Source organism: Perna viridis, chromosome 6 (genome assembly GCF_037379345.1).
Source record: "Perna viridis isolate PV_CMFRI_1.1 ecotype Kerala chromosome 6, ASM3737934v1, whole genome shotgun sequence".
In the NCBI taxonomy this organism is placed as follows: Eukaryota; Metazoa; Mollusca; class Bivalvia; order Mytilida; family Mytilidae; genus Perna; species Perna viridis.
In genome coordinates, this window is record NC_142450.1 from 36,972,438 (window position 1) to 36,998,513 (window position 26,076).

Below are 26,076 nucleotides of genomic sequence, written 5' to 3' on the forward strand. Positions count from 1 at the left end.
GACAGATCTACCTATGCATGGAGCAAGAGATGAAGATATAAAAAAAATGTAAAATAATATACATTATAGACAATATGAAGATAAATTGCATTGCACAGACAAAGAAAATGTATCAAAAGCTGGGAACGATATTAACTATGTTTATAAACAACGACTATTCGGTTTGCTATCGTAGTCAAAACTTTGACAATACTTCGATAGTAGAATATGTAAAAAATTAATCAAGGGGACAAAGGTAATAGCGGTAATAAAAAAGATGTAATCCAGGGACAAAGACCAGACATGGAAACATACATACACAACAAAGAACATAAAGTAACTAAAATCATACATACAAAATAACAAAAGCAAACTCGGACTCCACTGAAAACTAGGAGCATGGACCAGGTGCACCGGTAGGGTAAGCATCCTCTGCTTTTCTAGAAACAACCGCCGAGTTGCTCATAAAAAGTCACATTGAATAAATTAGTTTTCATGGTGCAGATGTTTACACCATAACGATCCACGAATTCATGATGACGACCACAAAACTGATGAATTCAATCTTGTAGCAACATAACATTGTTCCAGAAGCCTATTTGTTAGAATTCTAGCGCGATACAAAAGGTCTGCGTAGTTTCGGCAAGCTCTGGCATAACGTATGATTTGTGATATCAACACTCCATACGCAGGTACTGAAGAGATGTTGCCACAGATGAAAGGAAAGTTGACAATTCTGAATGAATAGTCATCATGTTTGTCATAAAGTTTGGTCAATAGTTTTCCTTACTTTATGCCTTGGATGGACTATTCCTGCACTAATTTGTCTAAAACTCGTAAGTTAAGGACATAAATAAGAGCTCATTTTACGTTTTAAGCACACATAGTGAAAAAGGGACGATAACATATTTTCAAAAAACAAAAAAAAACAAAAAACAAAAAAAATTGTAATCAGAGTGTATGTTCAAATAATGCGATCATCTGAAAGCCAAAAAAACAAAAAAAAACTTTGAACCATACATTTAAAACAAACATATGCATCGCTGAATTCTAAAAACATCAAAACATTTACGCAGCGAATACAGTAGAAATGTACGGGCCTAATAAAAAAAAAAAACAATTCAAACCTATTATTCTGGCGCTGGGTCAGGTAGTCAGCAGGTGATTGCTTAATTACTTAGTACATTTATCTGAGCTCTGAGACATAAGACACTTAATTCTATTTTAATTAATACAGTTATAGTTCTTTATATAAAAGACAAAAGATTTAATTACCATATTCACCTTTAACGAAATAAAGTATCCAACGGTTTTATCTTTTGTGCACAAACTTTTTTTACATTATAACCCAGATACTCGATACCAATGGCAATATAATTTGTTTGGCCTCTTCTTTTACAGAAAAGTTACAGTTAACACGATTTTTTTTTGCTAGTCGGGATCCTTGTCTGAATGTATAGCTAACACATAAGCAATCATCTAAAGTTTTTGGTTGTAAGGTCTCTTTTGAAAGTTTGGTCCATTCAAATGGCTGCCATTAGAAGGCCATTTGTTATATGCACTTAATATTAAAAAAAAAAAAAAACACTAGAATATTTGAAAAAAAATGTGTCTTGTTGTGTTTCCAGTAACTGCAATGAACAGGAGGCAAGCATGGAACTTAAACAGAGACGTATCTAGTGACTTTAAGTAATATAAAACGACAAAATAATAGTCAGTGAACCAAACTATTTTTGTGTGCTATACTTAAATTTATCAAATTGTAAACAGCTATTTTGGAAAATTTCCAGAAATCCATTGTAGATTTCCCAATAAAAAGCGACTATGCGAGAGGCTTTCTTCTATCAATGGATATGCAAAGTATAAGTAACATTATTACATTATTAATTGATCACGTAACATTTAGCAATCATCAGATTAGATTTATCAAAAGCTAATTACCGCCATGATCACTTCAAACAAACTAACATAACTCCTACCTGCATCATGACCAAATATCTTAATGTTTTGTTCTATTTATGTTTTAGTATACTACATGTGATTATGTTAATTTACACAAGGGATGGCGCGGTGAATTAAAATGCCAAACGTTACCAAAGGGAGTCGTAATCTATTTTTTTTTTCAATTTTACTTGTTCCTTCTACAAGATTATGAACTCAATCTGATGATTTTTCAGTAATATTTAGATTTTGTCCTCCATAACAATGATAAAATAACAATAGGAGACTTATTTGTTCACACCGTCCTCACGCAGAAAATCTGAGGTAAAAATATTAAAATCACCAACGCCTGTTTGATTGCTGTCTTTCAGTCCACATTTGTTGTAAGCTGATCTTCTCCTTGCACTAGCAATATATTAGTATGAAATTTATTGAGCTTGAATGACCATATTTATATTGTGTCTGTAAAAGAATATAACTAAACTTAATGACTAACGTGTTTAAATCTAGTAAGCGCATTTGATTTGGATTGATTGTGTTTTGTTGTTGTTGAAATTGGAAGAAAGATTGGAAATTATAAATCCGCAAATGTTCACTAAGGAATATGATGCAGACCAATGCAGGATTAGTATATAACTTTATAAAAGTCGCATTTCTGCATGTGTAATTTCTCACAAGGCTCCACTTGACGTACATGAAATGAATTTATCTTAAAATAATTACAAATGTATATCAAGACATATGGGTCTAGTTTATACATCTTGTCAATGCCTTTACTCCTGTGTTTGGTATCACTTTAAGAAATAGTAATCAAGGGGAACCAAGGTTATAGGCTAGGTTGAACCAAGGTTTAAACTAGGCAATGGAGAAAGGAGAAGTACCAAAAATGGACGTATTTTCCTCCGATCAACTAAATGTGATATTAAAGAAAAAAAATCATTGATATTCCTTTATTTGTTCTAAATTTTAGTCAGTTTAATTTTTGGAACAATAGCTATAAACAAGATATTTAAATGCTTACATAACGATATCTGTAAGATTATTTGATATGCGACTTGAATAAAACTATGAAAAGACTTCAAAATGTACATTTATAAATAGTATACTTTGAAAATTTCCACCAAAGGGACGATACACCGAAACTATTTTTATTGTCATATTTATCGAAATGTAATTCGGCATTGAACTCATACCTCACCATTGTTTAGCAGTAAATGTGTTTAATAGGTAATAAAGTGCAAAATAAAAGCAGGCAGATGAAATGAGCTTTATTGTGTATTGAATTGTAAATGATTGAAATATAAATAATAGCTACAACGTCTAAATAAAGAAGCAAACAAAACAAACCATTAAAACTGAAAAAATCATATGTTATGTTCTTGGATGAAAATAAATTATGTCAGGTCCCTGCAAGGGGATGGTTGGACACATTCAAGTCTTCATTAACCTCAAAGGTAAATTTTGGAGTGGAGGAAAAGTGGAGTAATTAAAATATCACGAAGCATGTACTTGTTAATTGTGTATGAATGCATACTCAAGGTTGGAGCATTCAGTTAAACACTAATAACCATCGAAAAATATACATTTTTTTTGGCATCATAAGACAACGTCATGTAAAAAGGTAATTATTTTATATCATTTGGCTTATTACTTCATGTCATTTTGTACCACTTTTGTATACTTCATCTGCAATTATTAGTGCTATAGTGGGTTTATAAACAAGCACTGATGATTTACTGCAGTAAAGGAGACCGAAACACTTAATTTTAAAAGGACTAATAGAGTCAATGATTTATAACACAATAAAAGAAACTAATAATAAGTAACAGCTTAGTACTCATGTCGTGAAACTGATATGGGACCCCGTATGCAAAATATTACGTAATAATCTAGGAATCGCAACACGAATCAAATTAAACGTCATACAAAATCCGCTAACATGCATTTGTATTATTCTCGAAAATCTCATTAATTTATGAAACTAAAAATATTGACCAAAAACGTCAGTTTATAGGTTTTTGACTGTATAACATGCTTATGTTTGACAAAAAAGCAGTAGTAAAAAATTATATAGAAAGAAACTTAAGACGATAATGAATTATGCCTTAATCAATTTTATTTAACCTAATTTGCTCCACTCTAATATTGACAATAATCATTTTCGTCCTTATTTAGATACATAAATTATAAAGCGAAACACTTCATTTTTTGTGATGGTAAAGGAAAACTATTGACCAAACTATAGGATAAACGCGATGACTTTTCATTCGGTAATGTCAACTTTTCATTCATCTGTGGCATATCCCTTTTGCATCTGCGTATGGTGTTTTCATATCACAAACCATACGTTATGCCGGAGCTTGCCGTAACTACGCAGACTCTTTGTATCGCGCTAGACTTCTTATAATCAGGCTTCTGGAACAGGGTTTTGGTGCTACAAGATTGAAGTCCTAACTACAAAAGTTTATTGTCGTCACCATGAACTCGTGGATCGTTACGGTGTATCTGTCTGCACCATGAAAACTGTTTTGCTCAACTTCATTGTTTTCTTTCCCCTTTCGTCTACCCTGGACTTGACTTTTATTGAGCAACACGGCGGGTATTTTTAGAAAGCAGAGGACGCTTACCCCACCGGTACACCTGGTCCATGTTCCCAGTTTTTAGTGGAGTGCGAGTTGCTCATTTACTTTTGTTACTTTGTATGAATTATTTTGGTATTTCATGTTCTTTGTTGTGTGTGTTTGTTTTCCATGTCGGATCTTCTTTCCTGGATTACATTCTTTTGATTTCCGCTGGAATCTTAGTTCCGTTGATCAATCTCTTGTACATAGACTTTTTTATATAATGAACCACAATGTTTAAAGTACGCTATGTACTTTTTTATATCTATAATGTAGTTTTATCAATCAAGTTTAATCTATGAAGAAAGACATCTTTGGAACGAGTTAGGGGATAGTAATTATCTTATTTCGGCCATTTTTTTTACTTTATTTTTTTTTAATTTTTTATTTGTTTTGTTACATTACATCTATGCTCTTGATGCTGTCGTGGTGAGCTTTAATTATCAATATTAGAGACATTTTTAAATCAGACATAGGCTAAATAGGTTGTTCTCTAGGAATTCGTCCAAGACTGCACTTTATAAGATGGCGTAATAACTCTTGAAGTAATTACCTCAAAAGAGCTGCATGTTTATTTCGTAAGTACCTTAATATGTCAGATTTTTTTCTAAATCTCCGCTTTATTATATTGTTAAGTCTCCAGCTTAATAATGATTTATATAATACAAATCATATAATCAGCAGAGGACCCTTCCCCTACCTGTGCACTTTGTCCATGCTCCCAGTTCTTAGTGGCGTCCAGGTAACTTTTATTTCTTTGTGCGTGTCAATTTTGTTATTTTATACCTTTTTTGTCTGTGTCCGATTTCCCTGTTTAGTCTTTATCCTTAGAGTATTATTATTTCATTTCTATTCGAATCATGATTCCCTTAATTACTCATGTAATATATTGCGTTTAACAATAAATGCCAAATTTAAAAGATAAGATATCGACCATTATTATCAATAGACCTATCAACAATACATTTGTACAAGAAACTGAACTTACACAGAGATTTTGATTTCGTTGACAAGTCGTTATCGATACACTTAACACCTTCATCGGTTATAAACGTTCGCTTGATGAAAGTATAGGACATTGTTTTTTTTAATGAAACAATTTTACATGCTTTTTTTCTTAGATAACATGAAGTGAAAACTTTGCAATAGAACTAAAGAAGTTTATCGTGCTAAGAGATGGGCTGGCAATGATTCTTATCAATATGGATAGATCAATTACTCAAAACCATGTCCCTTTGTAGAAATACCAGAAGGTTGTGTCTCAAAACTCATGTACTTTGTTTACATTTGACAAAACAATTGTTCTTTAAAAAAAGGCAAGTAGCTCTTAAAAACTTTAATCTCGCCGGACCGGATATCTATCGTGAAATTACGCTCTTTTATACAGTGTCGTCCTAATTTCTTGTGAAAAGTAAATCGTTGTATATTGTGTAAATCGAAAAAAAAGACGTTAACACTTTTAAAAAAAGATATATATTTTTTTATTCATAACCATAATTGATGGGCAATTTTTACAATATTACATTAGATACATTTGCCCTTTTGTCTAAATTAACAATTAGAAATGTATGCACTACTTTTAATCTTGAGAATACTCGTATGAATGATTTAAAGATCTCTCTCTGAAACTTGTTCCGTACTCGAAAATTATATAATGTTCATGACGTATCCGTGTCTTGTTTCTTTCAACAGTTATAAAGAAGCAATTTTTTTGTGATATACGTTTTCCCAGGAAAGAAGTTTGAGAGAATCGTTGCGGATTTTGTGCGTGTTTATAAAAGCGTTAATTATAAATCCTGTCATTTTTTGCCATTTTCTGATTTTATTGATGGTCTTTTTACTCAAATGAGACAAAGTGTGTATGTGCTTTTAAAAACAAATATTTTAGTTTATTTTCGTTTTACTTTTACTTTACAATTAGTTTAATATTGAAAGACATCATATTTTTTAAAACATATTTCGTTTTTCTTTATATAAAATAAACAGCATGTAAACTTTTATACTTCGTTTATGTCTTACACTACAGTTGATCTGTTTTTAAAATACCAGTATTTAATGTTGTTGTAATGAATTTAATTTGAAGTTTTATATGATATCTTCAGTATTTTTTTCATTTTTCATTTACGTTATATTTACATATCAAATTGTAAGCACATAACTTTATTTTAAGAATGGAAACTTTTTCTAGTAGATATTTATACATGTAGTTATGTTTCATAAGCAGTTCGCTAACAAAAATCGGAAATAACTTGTTTGGTTTTACCGATTTATAATTAGTCATCATAGAAAATTTCAATTTATTAATAAAACAGACAGAAGTGCACAAGATGGGGTCAAATATTGCCAAGTCAACTAAAATGCAACAAGAAACAAATCAAAAATGGTCAGCAAGCAACTTAAATTCAACAAACATCGACTTGAAGGAATTCTGTGATTCTCTGTCTAAATGTATTGATTATATTGGATTTAACCAGGAAATTGTAAAGTTTAGGTGTGACACAAACGCGTATTTAGACGAATTACACAATAAAAAAGGATTTTCTGTTAACAACGTCACTGCAGGCGGAAAAGGCGAGGGCACTGCTTTGTATTTCGAAAGTGACATTGATCGCCTTTATGTTGTTAAAGGAGTGAAATGTATTGAAGAAGGAGTACACGTGTCAAGTCCTTCGGTCCTACATCTTGAAAGGCAAAACTGTTCGCCTGGTTATACCCGGCTTAAATATGTACCGTCAGAAAACAGTTTATTGAAAACTTATCTAGTTATGGAAAATAAAGTTTCCTATGTTAAAAACAATTTCAATTTGTTAAATCCGAATCATGTGATGATTGATATAAGTGGAGATGAAATAAAGATGTGTTCAAAAACGGGTCCGGCTGCGAGTTATGGTAACTCATTTATAAAATATGACTTTGTTTTTGGATTTGAGTGTTCATGTCAAGATTTGCTTGAAAAATGGATTAACCGTCCACGAAAATACAATTGGCCTGACCCGATATTGCTGAAAAAAATCTCGAATTTAGAGGGACATGTTGTGCCTGTGGCAAACAAAGGCAGTAAGTTTCCTTCGACGGAATGGAGAATTTGCTATACTAAAGCAGAACTGTCATTAATGCAGTCTTTGAGCGAATCTCAGAATAAACTATACATAATTCTGAAGCTCGTTGCTAAATCTGTATTGAATCGTTTGTGCCCTGCAATGACATCGTATATTATGAAAAATATTTTATTCTGGATATTCGAATTGACACCTAGTGACCTTGTTTCTCAAACATTTTTAGTTGATGAATTTTTAGATTCATTGAAATTTTTAAAGAAAAGTTTGAAATCAAAGTTTCCTCCTAGTTACATGGTTGCGGATTGGAATCTTTTTGAAGGGCGGATAACAGATATTGAATGTGAAAAACTAATTAAAAAAGTCGATGTGATGTTAAATGAGAGGCAAAATGGAGTTTTACAGTGTTCTAAATTACGAACAGCCTTTTCAAAGTATAAAGCATCTCCCGAATTGTTCTCGAACGAATCTCGGAAAAGAAATAGTATTGAAAAATTGGTGCTTAAGAAAAACATTGTTTTCAAAGAGACAGAAATACCTGGAATGGACGCTTTGTATCTGAAAGAAAGTCTTCAACTTAATAAAAGATATATGCAATACGAGGAAGCATTGCTAAAACTAATAGTACCTGACAGAGCAGATATCCTTCAGAATGGAGAAAACATTGAAAATGTTTGTAGGCAAAGATTGTTTCAAATTCTATCCTGATACCTTTGGCACCAATTTCAATACCTCTCTTTAAATTGTTATTCTCAATCTTACCAAATACATACCACTTTTTATGGAAGCCATTTGCATTCCAAAATGTCCTTTATATTTTAGTGCCTTGGTTTTGCGTTGTATTTAGAAATCTGTAAAAGCGAAAGTTTTATCCAGAAGAAAACATGTATTATGAGTAATCAAGGGAACCAAGTTTCTAGCGAAAATCAAAAGAATATAATCTAGAGAGAAAGGAAAAATAATGGAAAACAGACACACATAACCCAGAACATAAAATTACCAAAATTATACATACAAAGTTACAAAAGCAACAAAGACTGTACTAAAAGCTGGAAGCATGGACCAGATGCATAGATAGGGTATGCATCCTCCGCTTTTCTATAAACACCGGCAGTTGCTCATAAAAAGTCAAGTCCGGGGTAAAAAAGGAGGAAATGGAAACTATGCCATTTTGAAAAAATCAGTTTTCATGGTGCAGATAGACACACAGTAACGATCAACGAGTTCATGACGACGACCATAAAACTTTTGAAGTGGTGACTTCAGTCTTGTAGCAACATTACCTTGTTCAAAAGCCTAATTGTAAGAAGCTTAGCGCGATCCCAAAATCTGCGTAGTAACAGCAAGCTTTGGTATAACATGTGAGTGTGATATGAAAACTTCATACGCAGATGCTAAAGGATTGTTGCAACAGATGGAAGAAAAGTTGACAATACGGAATAAAAAGTCATCGCGTTTGTCGTATAGTTTGGTCAATAGTTTTCTTTTCCCATTGATCTCTATGTGTAGGTCAAGATATGAGGCTGAAGTCACAGTGTCTGTGGTATCATTTATCTAAAGTTCTACGGTCATCGTTCGGGAATTAACACCACCAAAGTCCCGACAATTTATAAACACTTTAATCAACAAGATCATTCAATCCTCTCCACGAAAGTTCGTATTTTAGACAAAAATTACCATCCTACGAACAGTCCTCTTCTAAGTAAAAACTATCGTAGGGAAAGAGAGGAGTACTGGATACGCAGACTAGGTACTGCAATACCTTACGGATGCAATGACAACATCAAAAGTATAGGAAACCTTTCAAGCCAATATAACAATAACATAAATGTGATGAATTTATTTGACAAAAATCCAAGACGGGAAAGGAGTCATGGCCATCGCCACTATACGTCACCTAAGTTACATGATGTCTCCATAGATGGTCTCCTTCCTTTCATACAAAAATCTCTTGGACTTCATCACATTAGAACCAAACTTTATTCTATACCTCTCACTCTACTACACTCCCTTTACAAAACAAGTCTTGACACTCCTGCTTCTGACCCCACTTCATCATTATACAGACTTGTTGCCATCATTTTGGATATTGGTTTCCACAGACTCTTTAAACCAGTTTGTGTGAAAAGTCAAGATGAAGAAAAACGATCATTTCTTCCACTACCGTTTGTCAACAAAGGTATAGATGCAATCAATTTGGCTAACATCTTCCATCACAAAAACGTTACCAACAAAATTCCCCCATATTTCAAAGACAAATCCATACCAATTATTTCATATTCCTATACTTCACCCATCGCATCCAAAATTTTCAATTATAAAAGGCTATTGCAGAACCTCGAGATTGAGGACTTCAAGGCTAAACTACCTGACTGTTCTTGCAAACCTCTCCATTCAAATATGGTCCTTCTGGTCACGTCTTTACGGGAGATTTAACCATTATCGAAAACGAATCTCTGCGTAATATCCTTTCTAAAGGTCCCAAGTACCGTGAACCACGCTCCATAAATTGGAATTATAACTTTAAAGTTCTTATGGATGCCGTCGAGGACTATGCAAGAAAATGGAAAAAACGAGAACAAGAAGACATTGATTCTCTGTCAGAGTGGTTGAAGGCTGTGAGGTCTTTAATTTTGAAACGAATGAAAGTTTTAAGTAGGTCAATGAGTTCCAATGCTACATCAGTTTTCAAATACCCCGATGTAGCAAAAACATTGTCTTCTATACATGACAAATATGTTGTCGTACCAGCAGACAAAGCCCAAAACAACGTTGTTTTTGTCTGCAAAACATTTATATTCAATGTTTATTATCAGAGGTAGACGTCGAAAATAATAGCAGTGATCAGACCTACACTGCTACCACTCTTTCCAAAGAAGAGATTATGGAAAACCATAAATCTGTGCTATCCTCTTTTGGTCTCTCTACCAAGGACGATGATTGTGATTTACCGACTATGTACTGGATTCCTAAACTTCACAAGAATCCATACAAACAAAGTTTCATAGCTGGATCTGCAAAATGTACCACCAAACCTCTTTCAAAACTTTTAACTTCTATATTCACAACTGTCAAAGAGGGTCTACAGTCCTACCACAACACTTGTTACTCCCGCAGTGGTATTAATTCAATGTGGATCCTGAAAAATTCAAAAGATCTTTTGGAGACAATCAGTTCAAGACTATTATCTGAATATAATAGCATTAAAACCTATGATTTTTTCAACACTGTATACTTCTATTCCCCATACTCAGTTAAAATCCCGACTTAAAAACATTATACATCGTTGTTTTTCCAAAACAGATGGTACACCTAGATACAAATATATAGTTCTTGGTGGAGATTCCTCATACTTTGTAAAAAATAATTCCAAATCATCTTCCCAATATACAGAGGAAGATGTTTACAAAATGCTGGAATTTTTAATCGACAACATATTTGTCCAGTGTGGTGGACGTGTTTTCCAACAAACGGTCGGCATTCCAATGGGAACAAATTGTGCTCCTTTACTAGCTGACATATTTCTTCACTCTTATAAGGCTGACTTTATAGCTGATCTGATCAGAAAGAAAGAATATTGTTTGGCTAGATCCTTCAATCTCAGTTCCGCTATATAGATGACGTGTTATCTTTAAACAATCCTAATTTCGGGGTTTGATACATCGCATCTACCCAAAAGAACTTGAGATAAAGGATACTACAAACACTATGAAGTCAGCCTTATATCTTGACCTACACTTAGAAATTGATGGTAAAGGAAAACTATTGACCAAGCTTTACGACAAACGTAATGACTTTTCATTCAGAATTGTCAACTTTCCTTTCATCTGTGGCAACATCCCTTCGGCTCCTGCGTATGGAGTGTTCATATCACAACTCATACGTTATGCCAGAGCTTGCCGAAACTACGCAGACTTTTTTGTATCGCGCTAGAACTCTAACAAATAGGCTTCTGGAACAGGGTTACGTGCTACAAGATTGAAGTCATCACTACAGAAGTTTTATGGTCGTCATCATGAACTCGTGGATCGTTATGGTATATCTATCAGCACCATGAAAACTGATTTATTCAACGGGTCATAGTTCTCCTTTCCTCGTTTGTCTACCCCGGACTTGACTTTTTATGAGCAACTCGGCGGGTGTTTCTAGAAAAGCAGAGGACGCTTACCCTACCGGTGCACCTGGTCTGGTCCATGCTCCCAGTTTTTAGTGGAGTCCGAGTTGCTCATTTACTTTTGTTACTTTGTATGTATGGTTTTAGTTACTTTATGTTCTTTGTTGTGTCTGTTTTCCATGTCTGGTCTTTGTCCCTGGATTACATTCTTATGATTACCGCTATACTCTTTGTAATAGATGCGATGACTCGAATCCCCGAAACTAGGATTGTTTAACGATAATACGTCATCTGTAATTCGGAAAGGGAGATTAAAGGATCTAGCTAAACGAATATAAGTATAAAGAGTTGAAAAATCATAGGTTTTAATGCAATTGTTTTCTAATGAAATTTTATAATTTTATATATATAACGAATGGATATGGTGAATATATTACAGATACAACTACCCCATCGGGAGGAAAACTGTTAGTTCAAGCCACCGAATACGAGGAAACCATCACACCACAGGACAGACTATAGCTGGCCCAAAACAACATTATACACACGCACAGCGAAATAGTTGCCCATATATACTCTAGCAATATAAAAGTATACTGAAAGTGAAAACGAAACATACAGATGCCAGAAATTTCTGACTTGGGATGGGCGCAAAAAATGCGGCGGGGTTAAAGTACTTAAGTGTGATCACAATCTTCCCCTTTTTAAATCTGGCTACCGTGAATTGTTTTTTAACAATTAAACACACCTAAAAATCAGCCCCAAAAGTTCTGATTCTTTGTTTAAACAAAAATGAAGACACTGATTATAATTTATATAAATGCACAAACAAAGGACTACTAATGGTAGTCTACTTGGTCGTTATAACAATTATATGGACATCTGGGTTTCCTGGGAATCTAGTAGGTTTAATGAAGCAAAACATGTCTTTATCAAAATTTTCCTGCGTTATTACCCTGATCCTTTTAACGGGTTCGTCTTCAATAAAGTATGAAATAAATGGTAAATTATATGTTCAAGTTTTATATCCAATCCACTCAAACTTAGGGAAAAATTGTTATGTGCTATAAATTTATTATATTTCATTTTGGATAGTTTTATCTCTTAAATTTATCACAACATAAGAAGTATGATATGGATTTTTATAAAATGTCACCTATCTATAAAAAAAAGTTTATAATATACCATTATCTCAAAGATGTGAATTTTTATATAATTCTAATCATGAGATTCTTCATGCTTATAGCCGTTATTGATTGGTCGAGAACGTCGTTGCCAGAAAGTTCATATATGCATGAACTTCGCCAGATCGTTCATACAGGCATGATCGCCAGTCAACTTGAAACCAATATGGTGGCCGTGTAGTTTGAAAGAGGGTGGCAACGAACTGAAGCCGTAAGAATAGTTTATTACATGCACATTAATTTTACCGGTCAAGTTTGTTTACCGAGAGTAATTTTCAGCTCGGGGAAAGAAACTTATAACTTAGTCTGACTGAACCCTTAAAAAGCCTTGTTGTTATTTCTTGTTGTATTTCCTTAATAATTATACTCCTGTTGAATTGTTTACATATCGTATTTTCTAATGACAACTATCACTTCGTCCATGCCACCTTCACCGTCGTGCTGACGATTATGTGTAAAACGTGTGCAAGTGTGCATGTATATTGAAGCGTAAACATAAACATAGTGTATCAATATAACCGACTGAGGCTCTCAGAGAGTAACTTTGACTGTCGGATAGAATTATAAAGATTAAACAGCTATTTTCGGTCGTTCATGCATGTATAAACGGATTTTTGCACTCCCAAACATTACATGAATGGCCTTCGGCCGTTCATTGAGTTTGGGAGCTCCGAGATCAGTTAATACTTGCATGAACAACCGAAAATAGCTGTTCAATCCTATAATATCTCCATTTAAGTTTATGTTAAATCATTATCTTAAAGCAAATTGACTCATAAAGATGTATTTCGTTTTGCAGTAGACAAATACTATTGATTATGACAATAGCCGACCAACTCGGGACACGAAGTGGAAAAGTAACCGTAATAACTGCTTCCACAGACAAATCGGATTAGCCAAAGCTAGATGCTTAGCCCTTGATGGTGCTAAAATAATTGTTAGGAACAGTATAAAAACGATCATAAAGTTGTGAGAACACTTAAAGCTGAGAGGTTTTACGTAAGTAGAAGAGTTTGTCACGTTGCAAAGAAAGAGGATATATGGCCGGGATAATGTAATTGACACTTAAAAGTGGTGGAATATATATTTTAGTTTCTAATGCAGGTGCAAACGTAGAATTTTAATGCTACATAATACAAAGGAAAATTTTAATACAAATGTAAAGGCTGCATTCATGCTATGCATATTTGAAAAACGGGGTGTTGGTTCGATTGTATTCGTATATTAAATTGTTCCTGCTTTCCCAATAAAATATATCTATTTACAGTGTAACTACAGGAGCACTGCTTAGTCTTGTAAAAACCTTAGTTTCAGGTGTAGCAATCAAAAACTTTCGAGTAAATTGTTTAGCGCCTGGAAATAATAGGCTTGTATGCAGTAAACCGGAAATTTAACGATCAGTTTTAGGATCACTCTGAGCAGGTATAGTCCTACGGAGGAGTGTAGTGGAATTGTCTACTTTCATAGTTCCGAAGATACATCGTATATTACTGGTAAAATAATTGTTGACGGCGGCGGCGTGATACAAACAACTAATTTGATCTTGTCACACAACGTCTTGTTCGGTAACATGCAAGCTTTACTCGACTGTAAAACAGTTTGAAATATGAATATGAAGTTTTCGCTTATCGTAATTCGCTTTTATAGCCTACAAGAATCATTGTACTATCGTTCAGTTAAAATATTTGAATAAAAAATAAATAACATACTAAAAAGCAAATAGTACAAGATATTTTTATTTTTAGTAATTACGCTCGAAAATTATATTTTATTCTGCCCTACTACAGTATTTATCATGTCACAAAAATGTTTCTTCATTTGCTATATGTATTTTTTATAACCAATCATGTTTATGTTGTCGGAGGGACGACAACACTTTTTGTTACTAAATTAATCGTGTATTGCAAGATACATGCTTCACGTCCTGTTTCATAAAGAAAAAAATGAATACAAAGAAATACAAAAAAATTAGTAGAGACATAACATGGAGAGAAAATTTTATAACTCAAATTCAACAAATTTCAACAATAACAACATAACAAAAAAACTCAAGATTCAACAAAGCCCATCCCCTTCAATATTGGTTTAGTCACTGACGTACTGTATGGCATCCAGCGGTAGTTGTGACCGAGAATGCAGTCAGAGTAATGAGGTGAACGGAAGCAATCACTATCTGGTTTACACCTGCCGAAATGGTTTGGTTCTGGAACATCATAGCTAACAGTTCTATACAGGTGTCCTTTGTTGTTCCATGATTGACTTTCCTTTTCTGAACACTGGTTTATTGCATGACTTGGTAGTAAGGAAGGCAGGATGGGACTAAGTGGTGAAATCGGTAATGCGGGATTCGAAAAATCTAAAAATATATTTAAATTTAAATAAAATGCTATATTAAAACGTGATTTTTTTAAGGTTTTAAAAGGGCATACATTTTATTTTCAAGCTCAACACAGCTGTGGATTGCGTTTGTGTCCTCTCTTGACGGGCCATTCAGATTCAATTTAAATCAGAAGTAGTTTGTGAATCGAATAATATCGCGTAAAACCATTCCCGACATTTCAAGCCTCAAACGTTTAGAACGCCTGACGACGTTCAAATATTAAAGAAATAGATCGGATACATTCAATCCTGTTTATTCTCGTGACAAAAACTTGAGTCGGTGATTAATCTGTTTGAATACTGTGATTACATAATATGTTAAAAATAGGAGCAAAATATGACGCAGTAAAAGTATTTACAGTGTACTGATTTACATACAAACAAAATATAAAATAAATATCATTCACACCATAAAAATTTAAAAGGCGGTGAGGGAGTATCAAAAAAGAATACGTATTTAGACTGTCAGTTCAACGTTTTAGTCATGATAAAAGGTAAAAAAAAAAACACAAGAAGGTATACATATTAAAGGACACTTCAATAACCAAGAATAAGCTTAATTCTGTCGCATAACTTTAACTGGAATAAATTAGGCAGTCAATTTTATTAAAAAAATACTGGGCAAATAAAATTTAAAAAATGCCCAATTAGAAACTTAAATCTACTTCAATCTTCAATTTAACTTACTATGATCATGAATTGATACTTTTTCTTGTCCATGATATTTTGAACAAGTGTCGTCGGCAAACTGAAGTCCGTAACATTCAATCATTGCTTCTAAAGAACTTCTGAAATGTATTAATGTGGAATTAGTTCCCAATTCAATTAATGATTCGAAATAGTTCCTTTATCAAAACTTTTGAATATAACAGGGCAAAGCAATTATTACGTTATTACAGTCTATTCGTATGAAGTTACAAATTAGAATTTTTAGCCAAAGGGTATTGCAATTTAAAATTTCAAAATGTAAAACAAAGCTGTCACCAATTCCCCAGAGAAAACTGATGTGTCTCTCAGATGAAATAGCATGTTTCCTCGTTGTTCTGTTATAGAAACACAACCTCCATAACAAAATATTGAATGTTTTTTAAAACATTCGATTAATATTCGGTTTCTCTGCAAATAATTGCCCAATATAAAAGAATATATTTATAGCGCTATTTGCACGACCAAACAGCACCGAAAAAATATAATATAGAAGATATAATTAGTTTGGCTCTGACAAATAAATATATAAGCATGTCTTTTGCTACAATATTTTATTTTTACTTTTTTAAAGGTATAATATAAATATTGTTATACTGACCTGTTTTTGCCGGATTCTCTAAAACCTTTCGCGAAAGGGTTTCTGGCTATCTTCAATCGGGTTATCTGTGTAAACAAAATTGAAACGCAAATAAACACCATTGTTTATACTAGATTTATAATGAATTAACACCTGCTGGGCAGTGGCCGTGGGAAATAGCCACTTGATAAGATATAGGCTCTTCAGTCAATCATCACTTGAACATTAACGATAGATGTCAAAGCAGTATGGTTAACATAATATGGTTACCCATATGATCATCTTCATTCAATTGTCAAGTGTATTCAAGTACAAAAATATCAATCACTTAGATATTGCACTTTTGGCAGTGAAAAGATCTGAAAATGATGACGATTTAGTAGTTTAATTTGTTAATAAAAAGTTGAAGTTTATAATTTTAACGAGATTGGTTCCTTGTCCTCTCATAGACCCGACTGTGTTGTGTGATAGTGACGTAATCAACTATTTCTGCAGATTTACTCGTTAAAATTATGTTAAAATAGTGATTTTAACACTAAGCTATATTTTTATATAGCCTAGTTGGCCGAGTGGTCTAGGGCGCTGGACTTTGTGCAGGTGGTGTTGCCATAGATGTCACAGCGGTACGAGTTCGAGTCCCACGGAGGGAACGACCAAAAATTTGCATCGCAAATTTGACAGTTCTAATATCGTTGGGAATTTTTCAGACCTTTCTATACATTTACATATCTTCCCTGTATCAATTTGATCCGATGGAGCAGTGTAGTGAATAGAGTCGTCACATTCTGAGACGTTTGTGTATTTATATAATTTAAGACACCTTTATGTTTTTAAAATTACATTATCAATTCTTTAGCGTAGGAACGTTAAATACGAACCCAGTTGCTCTTGGATGTTACTATAAAACGCCTCTTTCAAGAGGGATATATTTGGCGGAAAACATTTTGGTACGTTTTAATTCTATTGACCATTTTAGTTGTTCTGGAAATAGGAAAATTTATAGTATATATAAAAGCTATTAAAATGTTCAACTTCATGGCTCAGTTATCGCGAAATCAAGTTCGGTGGCCTTTGTTTAATATGTTCATTTAATATCTAATAATAAATGGTTGCGTATTCAATTTAAGATGAATATTATATGATAAGCCTAGATATTTGATTCCGTATCTCGGTTTTTTACATATAATCCGGGAATAATATGGAGACGTTTCTAACGTAGATTTTCATATCGCATACTTCATGTCCGGTCAACAAATTAAGATAGAATGTTGTAACAGAATAAAAGTTTGATGGGTGGAGAATGAGTCGAAACCTTAGAATAAAAAACAAAACGAAGTCAATTAAATAGTTGACAAAAACGAAGTTAAAGTTTGATAAAGCAGCAGAAAAGTAAATAACGGTCAACTGTGCAAAAATGACTTAAACATTGTGTATAGTGGCTAGTATCGAACTTAAACGACTAGTTTTGCGCAAAGATCCGTATTGAATAACTATACATTTTACTTCAATTTCAATGTTTTATCAATGCCCCAGTGACTATTGATTATATTGACCAAGAAAGTACAGAAAAATTCTTCCAATCGTCTCATCAGAAAGTTCATATGATTGAGAATGATCAAAGCTTATTGATCATGTTCAGTTAAAAGATTACAAAGTAATGACTAGACCATTTTTATAAATATGTTTTGAAAATAAACACTGTCAAATGAAAACTACAGTCCTATCGCACTAGTGTTAATATCAACTATATCTGACCTAGTGAAATATTAGACCACAGTGTGAAAGTCACACCTCAGCTAAAATGATACTTCAGGAACACTAGAAATCTTATTACAATATAATTAAAGGGTTATTGCATGAATGTTGGTAAATATTAGACCGGGCAGATATAATATTGCAAAACCAATAAAATGCACTACTTGTATATCTGAAAACATTCTGCAAAATAGATCATTGGGAAAAAGTGACCACAATTTAAATGATAAACGTGATATTTTATTTAAAGTTTAAGTCCTCTCATGGAGAGAATTAGGGGAAATATATAACAAAAACAGGACGCTACGCACTAATCATCATGTAAAGACAATTTTTCGGTTAAGTTTATAGTTACACTAATAAAATGAGTGATAAATATCAGTGTATGAATATGATTGTATTCATTCATATTTACCAATATGTGCGACATAATATTCGAAAGAATTTTCAAACTACATCGAATCGCATAATGAGGTAACCAGCTACTTTTTCACCAATTACATTGCCATAATCAGGTGTTTATATCTATTCTCGTATGATTTTTCTTTACATCTGATTTTACTTTAATAATTTATCATACACAAACAGATAGTTATATCATAATCTCGCACGTTAACGGCTATTAACGATAACAAACGCGATAAAGAACTGTGCATAGCAAACAAACCGCTTGAAATTTTGTCAAATAGATATACATTTGTTTAGATATTGTCAATTGGAGTGCTTTGACATCGTTTGGTAAAACTCAGTGGGAATTTGAACCCATCCTTACATCCGGGCTTCACTGATAGCGGAGTGATATCAACACTTTTAGATGATAGGGTGTCAAAAGTGATAGAATCGGTATCAGCATAAAAGGTAATGAATAAATATGTCCTGCTGAGTTTATTGACGGGAGATTGAAAAATCATGCTGACGATTCGTCTGTTCTAAAAACAAAGTTCACTGCCCTATCCACGAGAAAACAAGGAGACAAAATAAACGTCACTCTACATTTAAGAATGAATAAAAATATACAGAACAACTATTAGTCTTCATTTTTTTTCATAAGTAAATTACGTTAAAATGAAAGTTTTGCTGTTGATAGACTTCTACATAAAAAAATCTAGTGACACCTATTTAAAAGAGTAATCAAGGGAACCAAGGTTTAAGCGTTAATCAAAAGAATGTAATCCAGGGACAAAGACCAGACATGGAAAACAGACATACACAACAAAGAACATAAAGTAACTAAAATCATACATACAAAGTAACAAAAGTAAATGAGCAACTCGGACTCCACTAAACACTGGGAGCATGGACCAGGTGCATCGATAGGGTAAGCGTCCTCTGCTTTTCTAGAAACACCCGCCAAGTTGCTCATAAAAAGTCAAGTCAGGGGTAGACAAACGAGGGAAGGAAAACTATGACCCGTTGAAAAAATCAGTTTTCATGGCGCAGATGGATACACAGTCCATGATGACGACCATAAAACTTCAGTAGTCATGACTTCAATCTTGTAGCAACATAAACTTGTTCCAGAAGCCTATTTGTTAGAATTGCGTAGTTTCGGCAAGCTCTGGCATAACGTATGAGTTCAGATATGATCTCTCCATACGCAGGTGCTGAAGGGATGTTGAGGATTCTGAATGAAAAGTCATACGTTTGTCGTAAAGTTTGGGCAATAGTTTTCCTTTACCATCGATCGGTCAAAATATGAGGCTGACTTCACAGTGTCTGTAGTATCCTTTATCTCAAGTTCTTTGGGGTAGATGCAATGTATCAAATCCGCAAAATTAGAATTGTTTAAAGATAATACGTCATCTATATATCCGAAACTGAGATTAAAGGATCTAAACGATATTAAAATGTATCAAGACACTTACATAAAGCTAGCTAAATGCAAACATGCCTGACAAAATCAAAATCTGTTGCCAGTGACTTCGTTAGAAATCACTGAATTAAACAAAATGAACAGGTTTTCAATCGCTGATAAAACGCTGGACTTGATTGAACATTGAGAATGATCAAAGCTTATTGATCATGTTCAGTTAAAAGATTACAAAGTAATGACTAGACCATTTTTATAAATATGTTTTGAAAATAAACACTGTCAAATGAAAACTACAGTCCTATCGCACTAGTGTTAATATCAACTATATCTGACCTAGTGAAATATTAGACCACAGTGTGAAAGTCACACCTCAGCTAAAATGATACTTCAGGAACACTAGAAAACTTATTACAATATAATTAAAGGGTTATTGCATGAATGTTGGTAAATATTAGACCGAGCAGATATAATATTGCAAAACCAATAAAATGCACTACTTGTATATCTGGCCAATAGTTTTCCTTTACCATCGATCGGTCAAAATATGAGGCTGACTTCACAGTGTCTGTAGTATCCTTTATCTCAAGTTCTTTAGGGTAGATGCAATGTATCAAATCCGCAAAATTAGAATTGTTTAAAGATAATACGTCATCTATATATCCGAAACTGAGATTAAAGGATCTAAACGATATTAAAATGTATCAAGACACTTACATAAAGCTAGCTAAATGCAAACATGCCTGACAAAATCAAAATCTGTTGCCAGTGACTTCGTTAGAAATCACTGAATTAAACAAAATGAACAGGTTTTCAATCTCTGATAAAACGCTGGACTTGATTGAACAAACTATCACTTAGTCGTACATTTTTTGACAAATTACTAGTTCTTCTTAAGGTCATTTAAATTAAGTATACCGTACATCGTACATCGTATTTCCATTTTATTTAGCTTTGTGTAGCTCAATAAAGAGTGTTTGGGCAACAAGCTTGTTATGATTTTTGAAACTGGTCTGCCTTTTCAAAACTTGATTTCTTCTTTTCTTCTTTCAAATTTCAGTTTTACAATAACTAGTCAGTTTCGAATGAAATGTTTAAACAAGTATTAAATATTTTTTCTTGACTTTCTTTTTGTCAAACGGAAATGCAAGAAAAAAATGGCAACGTAACAAATTTTCAATTACAAGTGCGTGGGATGAGACATCCCCGTGCATCCATATACTCATCAACTCCAATAAAGAAGAATTGAATAAAACAGAGATCTTTGTTAATAATGCAATCATCCAATGAAATACCTGTAATTGTAGACCCTTTTAAAATATGACTTTTATGAATTTAGGAATAACATTTATAAATATCAATACATTTTTTCCTCAAATGTAAACGCTCTTACCTCTTGATTTTGGTATGCCGTTACGGCCACGAATGAGGTTTGTAAAAAGGATGTGACATAATGTTCTTCTAGGCTGTTGTCTTCCGACAGTTTTTCTACATGGATTCTAGGTAGAAATCTTTGCATTGACAGGAGAGAGACCTTAAAAAAGATATTGAAATACATTTAAAAGCATCGTGAATATAAAAATTACCATAACGGTATATCGGTGCCTTCTTCTGGGAAGTAGGCATGAATTGGAAATGGGGGAAGTACTACTCACCAAAGCAATTTGGAAAGAAATAAAATGACTGTATCTACAAATAGGCATTTACACATCGAAAATGCAAAACCATTTGAACAATTTCCTTTGAAATGATTGCCAGTTTGTGTAATATTGCAACAGTTATGAAGCTGCAATAGTTCAAACATGCGTATTATTGTTTTTGTTGAAGTGATATTAATCGATAATGCAAAAATAAACATAACACCTTGGTTTTGACAAAATACAATAATTATAGCAAGCAATAGTTCATCACACTACGCTAGTAAATTTTCCAAAACTTCGAAACGAAACAATTTAAAAAATATTTCAATTGTATGACCATTATTTTTATCCATACCTGACCATTCTTAGAACGTTCGTTATTTGTTAATTTTAAACGTTCAAACGACATGATCTGTGAGTTGAGTTGATTACCATCCATAGGGGAATCAGGGTGGTTGTAAATCTGTTGTTTGATCATACTGTCTCCAGTTCCCGAAACCATCCACTTAGAACTGTAATAAGAAATATGTAGCCAGTGTTTTCGTTGTATTGGTAAATGTTCTTATTTTTCCTTTTTTCTTGTTTCAGGTGGTAGTAAATAAAGGGACATCGTTCAATATACTTAACAGCAGTTTTAATGATGCAAGAAATTTTCATCTGAATAGCGTTGTTAAAAATGTGGACTTCTGTGTAAATTTATGTTAGGGTCAACACTTCGATTTAACTGCAGAATTGTTTATATTTACAAGGGATTTGGTCTTAGAAAAACAATAATTGTTTATGTAAAATGTATATAAGAATTTTTTTAAAAAGTGTCCCAAACGAGCTCATATTTATCTATTTGCTTTTACGTTTTATTCATATTTTAATTGTATTTAGTTCCTTAATTACCTTTAAAATGTGGCTATCGTTCACACATTGATTATTCTTAGTAAAATTAGTAGTTTTTATCTGTTTCAAGTTCTTCAAACACAGTGAACATATGAATCAATAAAGCTAAGTAGCATCATTTTAATTTGAAGAAATTTTTATTTATTCTCTTTTTGTTATATTTATTGTTGTGAAAATTATGATATGAGTTGTAAAGTGCTTTTAACAAAAAGTAGAATAGCAGTTGAGGAGAAAATCATGGAAAAACATAGCAAAAATATAGCAAGAGACAACACTCAATCTTAAAATAAAACAACTACATTTTATTTCTATATCGAATTGTTACAAAATACAAAAGTACTTCATATAAGTTATGCAAATTTCGAGGAGTAAATTTCTTATCAGCAGCATTAGAAACAAATACTTTGGAATATCTAGACCTAAATTAAATATCAAACAAGAATAATGGAATAAAAGGAATGGAGTCTCGTTACTTTGAAGATTTTGATCTTTTTAAAACAGCAATTTTTTGGAAGTAAATAACGCATCTCATTGATTTGACATAAATTAAAACCGAAACTTTAGGGTGAACCTAGCTTTACGTACCTATGATAAACATATCTGTATTTATGTCGGTCCAGCTGAATAAAGTCTAGGTATACCTTGTACTTAGATGAAGAATGTAAACCAGATATCTTACAACGTATAGCAGGAAACATTCGTCTATAATGGAAAAAAATGAATAGCGTACATAATTTTCAAATTCTTATTTAACTTTTATATTCTGATTATTCTTAAACAACAACACAAATAACGATAACTTATTTACTTTAAACGAATGAGAAACGAATTACCCAGATAGGCATTTTCAGATGTATTGGTAAAAAAGATGAATAAAAAAGAAGTTGATAATTTTTATTCACATTAACGTCTATAGTCATTCGAGGAAGTATAGTTGGTCTAATTAAATATTTAATTCAATCAAAACTTTGAGTTGATAAGAGACTTTTTTATTTTGTACTAGAGTAACGGATATCGTGGTGCAATATGCCGTTGAGTTTTTAAAAGAAAATACATGTATCAAAGTTTTGAAATGAACGCCTATGTTTTAATTGAAGAACTTACGTACATCTTTTACTTCCTTACAATATAGTATAAGTTTACCAGTTACAATCACGTCGTTTGCGGTATTAAAATTCAGTTTTCTTTTGGTAAAATACAAAATCTATCAAATGCAACAGTATGTAGTCATTTTTCAAATATTATGAAATGATTTTAGTATTAATTATGGGTGTCCTTATTAATCAATTCTTGGTTATTTTAGTAAAAAAACGACGTATCATTTTGAAAGGGCAACAGAACCAAATATATTCCGCAAAAAGTTTTATAACCACATTAACATTAACAAATATGGCTTAAATAAAGAACTAAATTAATACACAAAGTAATTTGAAGAGTTTAAATTCGTTTTATTATGCTTCTAAGTGTCGTTCACTTTACAATAAATAAAGTTAAAAGTGACGGATTTGCTCTTAATACACTGTAAAAGAACTTTCTAAAGATGTGCTAAAATTTTTCAAATTTCCATAACGTTTATTGTTTTAACCAAAAATATATTTTGAATTAGCTAGCATTTTTTTCGTCCCAAATTCTCTTTTGAAATAAGTTGAACTTGGAACCATAGAAAAATGAGCTATTCTTAAATACAAGTTTTTATAACGTTGTAAAAATACAAACGGACAATCACATGTTACGTACTGTACATTCATTTTTTTATATTTTAGTACTTGACATTTGATTTTATATTGAAGTATTAAGTACAAAATGATTTTTTTCTTTTTTAATTCGATGTAAGATTTTGTATTTCGAGTCATACACAGATTTTAAGTAACCCTTCTTTTATTTTTTACTAAAATTGTCCGGAAAATTTCTGTGGCCAATATTCTTTTCTCCTTAAATAAACGTTAAAATGAATATAAATAACTCTTTTTTACTTTACCTTCCAGATTTCGTTATGATCATTTCAGTACCAAGAGAATGAAAGGATCCCCAAAGTTCCGTCTGACAAAGCTCTATTGTTATCTGACTCGAACGGGAATCACCTGGATAAAAATTTAAAAAATAAATCAATTTAGATATTATCTTTTCTCCGAAATAAACTTGATAGAAAAAATAAGTTTTATTTTACTGATATATATTGCAGTTTTGATCATATACAAAGTGTATTTAATATTACACACTTTACGATGTATATATTTCTAAATCGCCGAAAAACAGCAACAGTTATATAAACATTAACTTAAAACATTGTATCAATTCACTCATTGCAAAATATTTGTGTAAATCGTTTCCTGCAAAAAAATAATTATTTAGGAAATAGATTTATATTGTCTTCTTATTACACCTAAAATAAACAATACACTTACTATTAACAGTCTGTATAGAGCTGTGAACGCATTGTGTGCCCTGTCCTGGCACCGGACAGATTTCGCCAACACCGTCACTGTTGCTGCAACCATCTTTTCGCGAATTTAATCCAAGAAGATTTTCAATGCAAAATGCTTTTGCCTTTTCGCTGAACATATTTTCTAAAGTCACATATATAAATCGATTCAAATTTTAAATTGGCAGATTTTACAAAAAAGTAGACTAATTACAATTTGTACATTACAGGCGACAAGACAAGAAGAGGATTGAACTGGTGGTGAGAAAAGCATGGATTTAATCAACTGTATCAAAGAGAGTATCGCTTTTAGTTATCAGTGTAAACAGATAAAGAAAATATCATTGTTTTAATGACTACAGACCTACGATAGGACATCACACAGAGCTTTTCATCACTAGACATCACCGTTACCTGAGATAACCCCGTTATATGATAGGACACCCTGGCGCTAGACGAAAAGGTACTTTTATTATTATCAAAATGCATTTTCATATTTTTATTCGTTATCATATATGTGAAGGTATGATTTGTTTTAGTAATGTTCTCAATGTTTATAATGATATACGCATATTTTAGTTCAATGATTGATTGTTGGGGTTTAACGTCCGAGCAGCAATATTTCAGCTATATTCAGACGATGGACATGAAACGGATGACAACATGAAATGATGATGAAATGAAAAACGGGATGGAACAAAAGGACAGTGGGGTCGACAAATTTTGATTGCCACTAGGAAAAGGGAGGGATGGGTAAGGTCGGGCAATTTAGCCTCCTGTGGCGGAGCGCAAAGGTTCCTACTCCTATCGAATACCACAGCAGGGTTCTTTAACGTGCGAGGAACGTGGCATCTTTCCCAACACGGTGCACCACTATGGTTTGCGGTCAGGTTTTCCGTATTATAGCCTGACAACCCCAGCATGTACCATGCTAGGGATACCCCATTCCACCACCTGGGGCACACATCCCAGTTCCTCTGTGGGCAGAGCGCCTAGCCC

At 32.8% G+C, this 26,076-nt stretch overlaps 2 protein-coding genes across 2 annotated transcripts; one reads left to right on the top strand and one right to left on the bottom strand.

Moving 5' to 3' along the window:
• Window positions 1-4,721: 4,721 nt before the first annotated feature.
• Window positions 4,722-8,384, top strand: LOC148614785 (uncharacterized). The gene has a single exon (XM_088589153.1). The coding sequence runs from the start codon at window positions 6,869-6,871 to the stop codon at window positions 8,303-8,305; it is 1,437 nt and encodes a 478-aa protein (XP_088445279.1). The 5' UTR covers window positions 4,722-6,868; the 3' UTR covers window positions 8,306-8,384.
• Window positions 8,385-14,880: 6,496 nt separating this feature from the next.
• LOC148614786 (T-box transcription factor TBX18-like) lies at window positions 14,881-25,359 on the bottom strand. Its single transcript, XM_088589156.1, has 8 exons — window positions 25,061-25,359; window positions 24,634-24,736; window positions 23,241-23,357; window positions 22,120-22,276; window positions 21,518-21,658; window positions 16,581-16,645; window positions 15,962-16,062; window positions 14,881-15,251 (listed from the first exon to the last, which is right to left on the bottom strand). The coding sequence occupies exons 1-8, from the start codon at window positions 25,215-25,217 to the stop codon at window positions 14,944-14,946; spliced, it is 1,149 nt and encodes a 382-aa protein (XP_088445282.1). The 5' UTR covers window positions 25,218-25,359; the 3' UTR covers window positions 14,881-14,943.
• Between the last annotated feature and the right edge of the window lie 717 nt (window positions 25,360-26,076).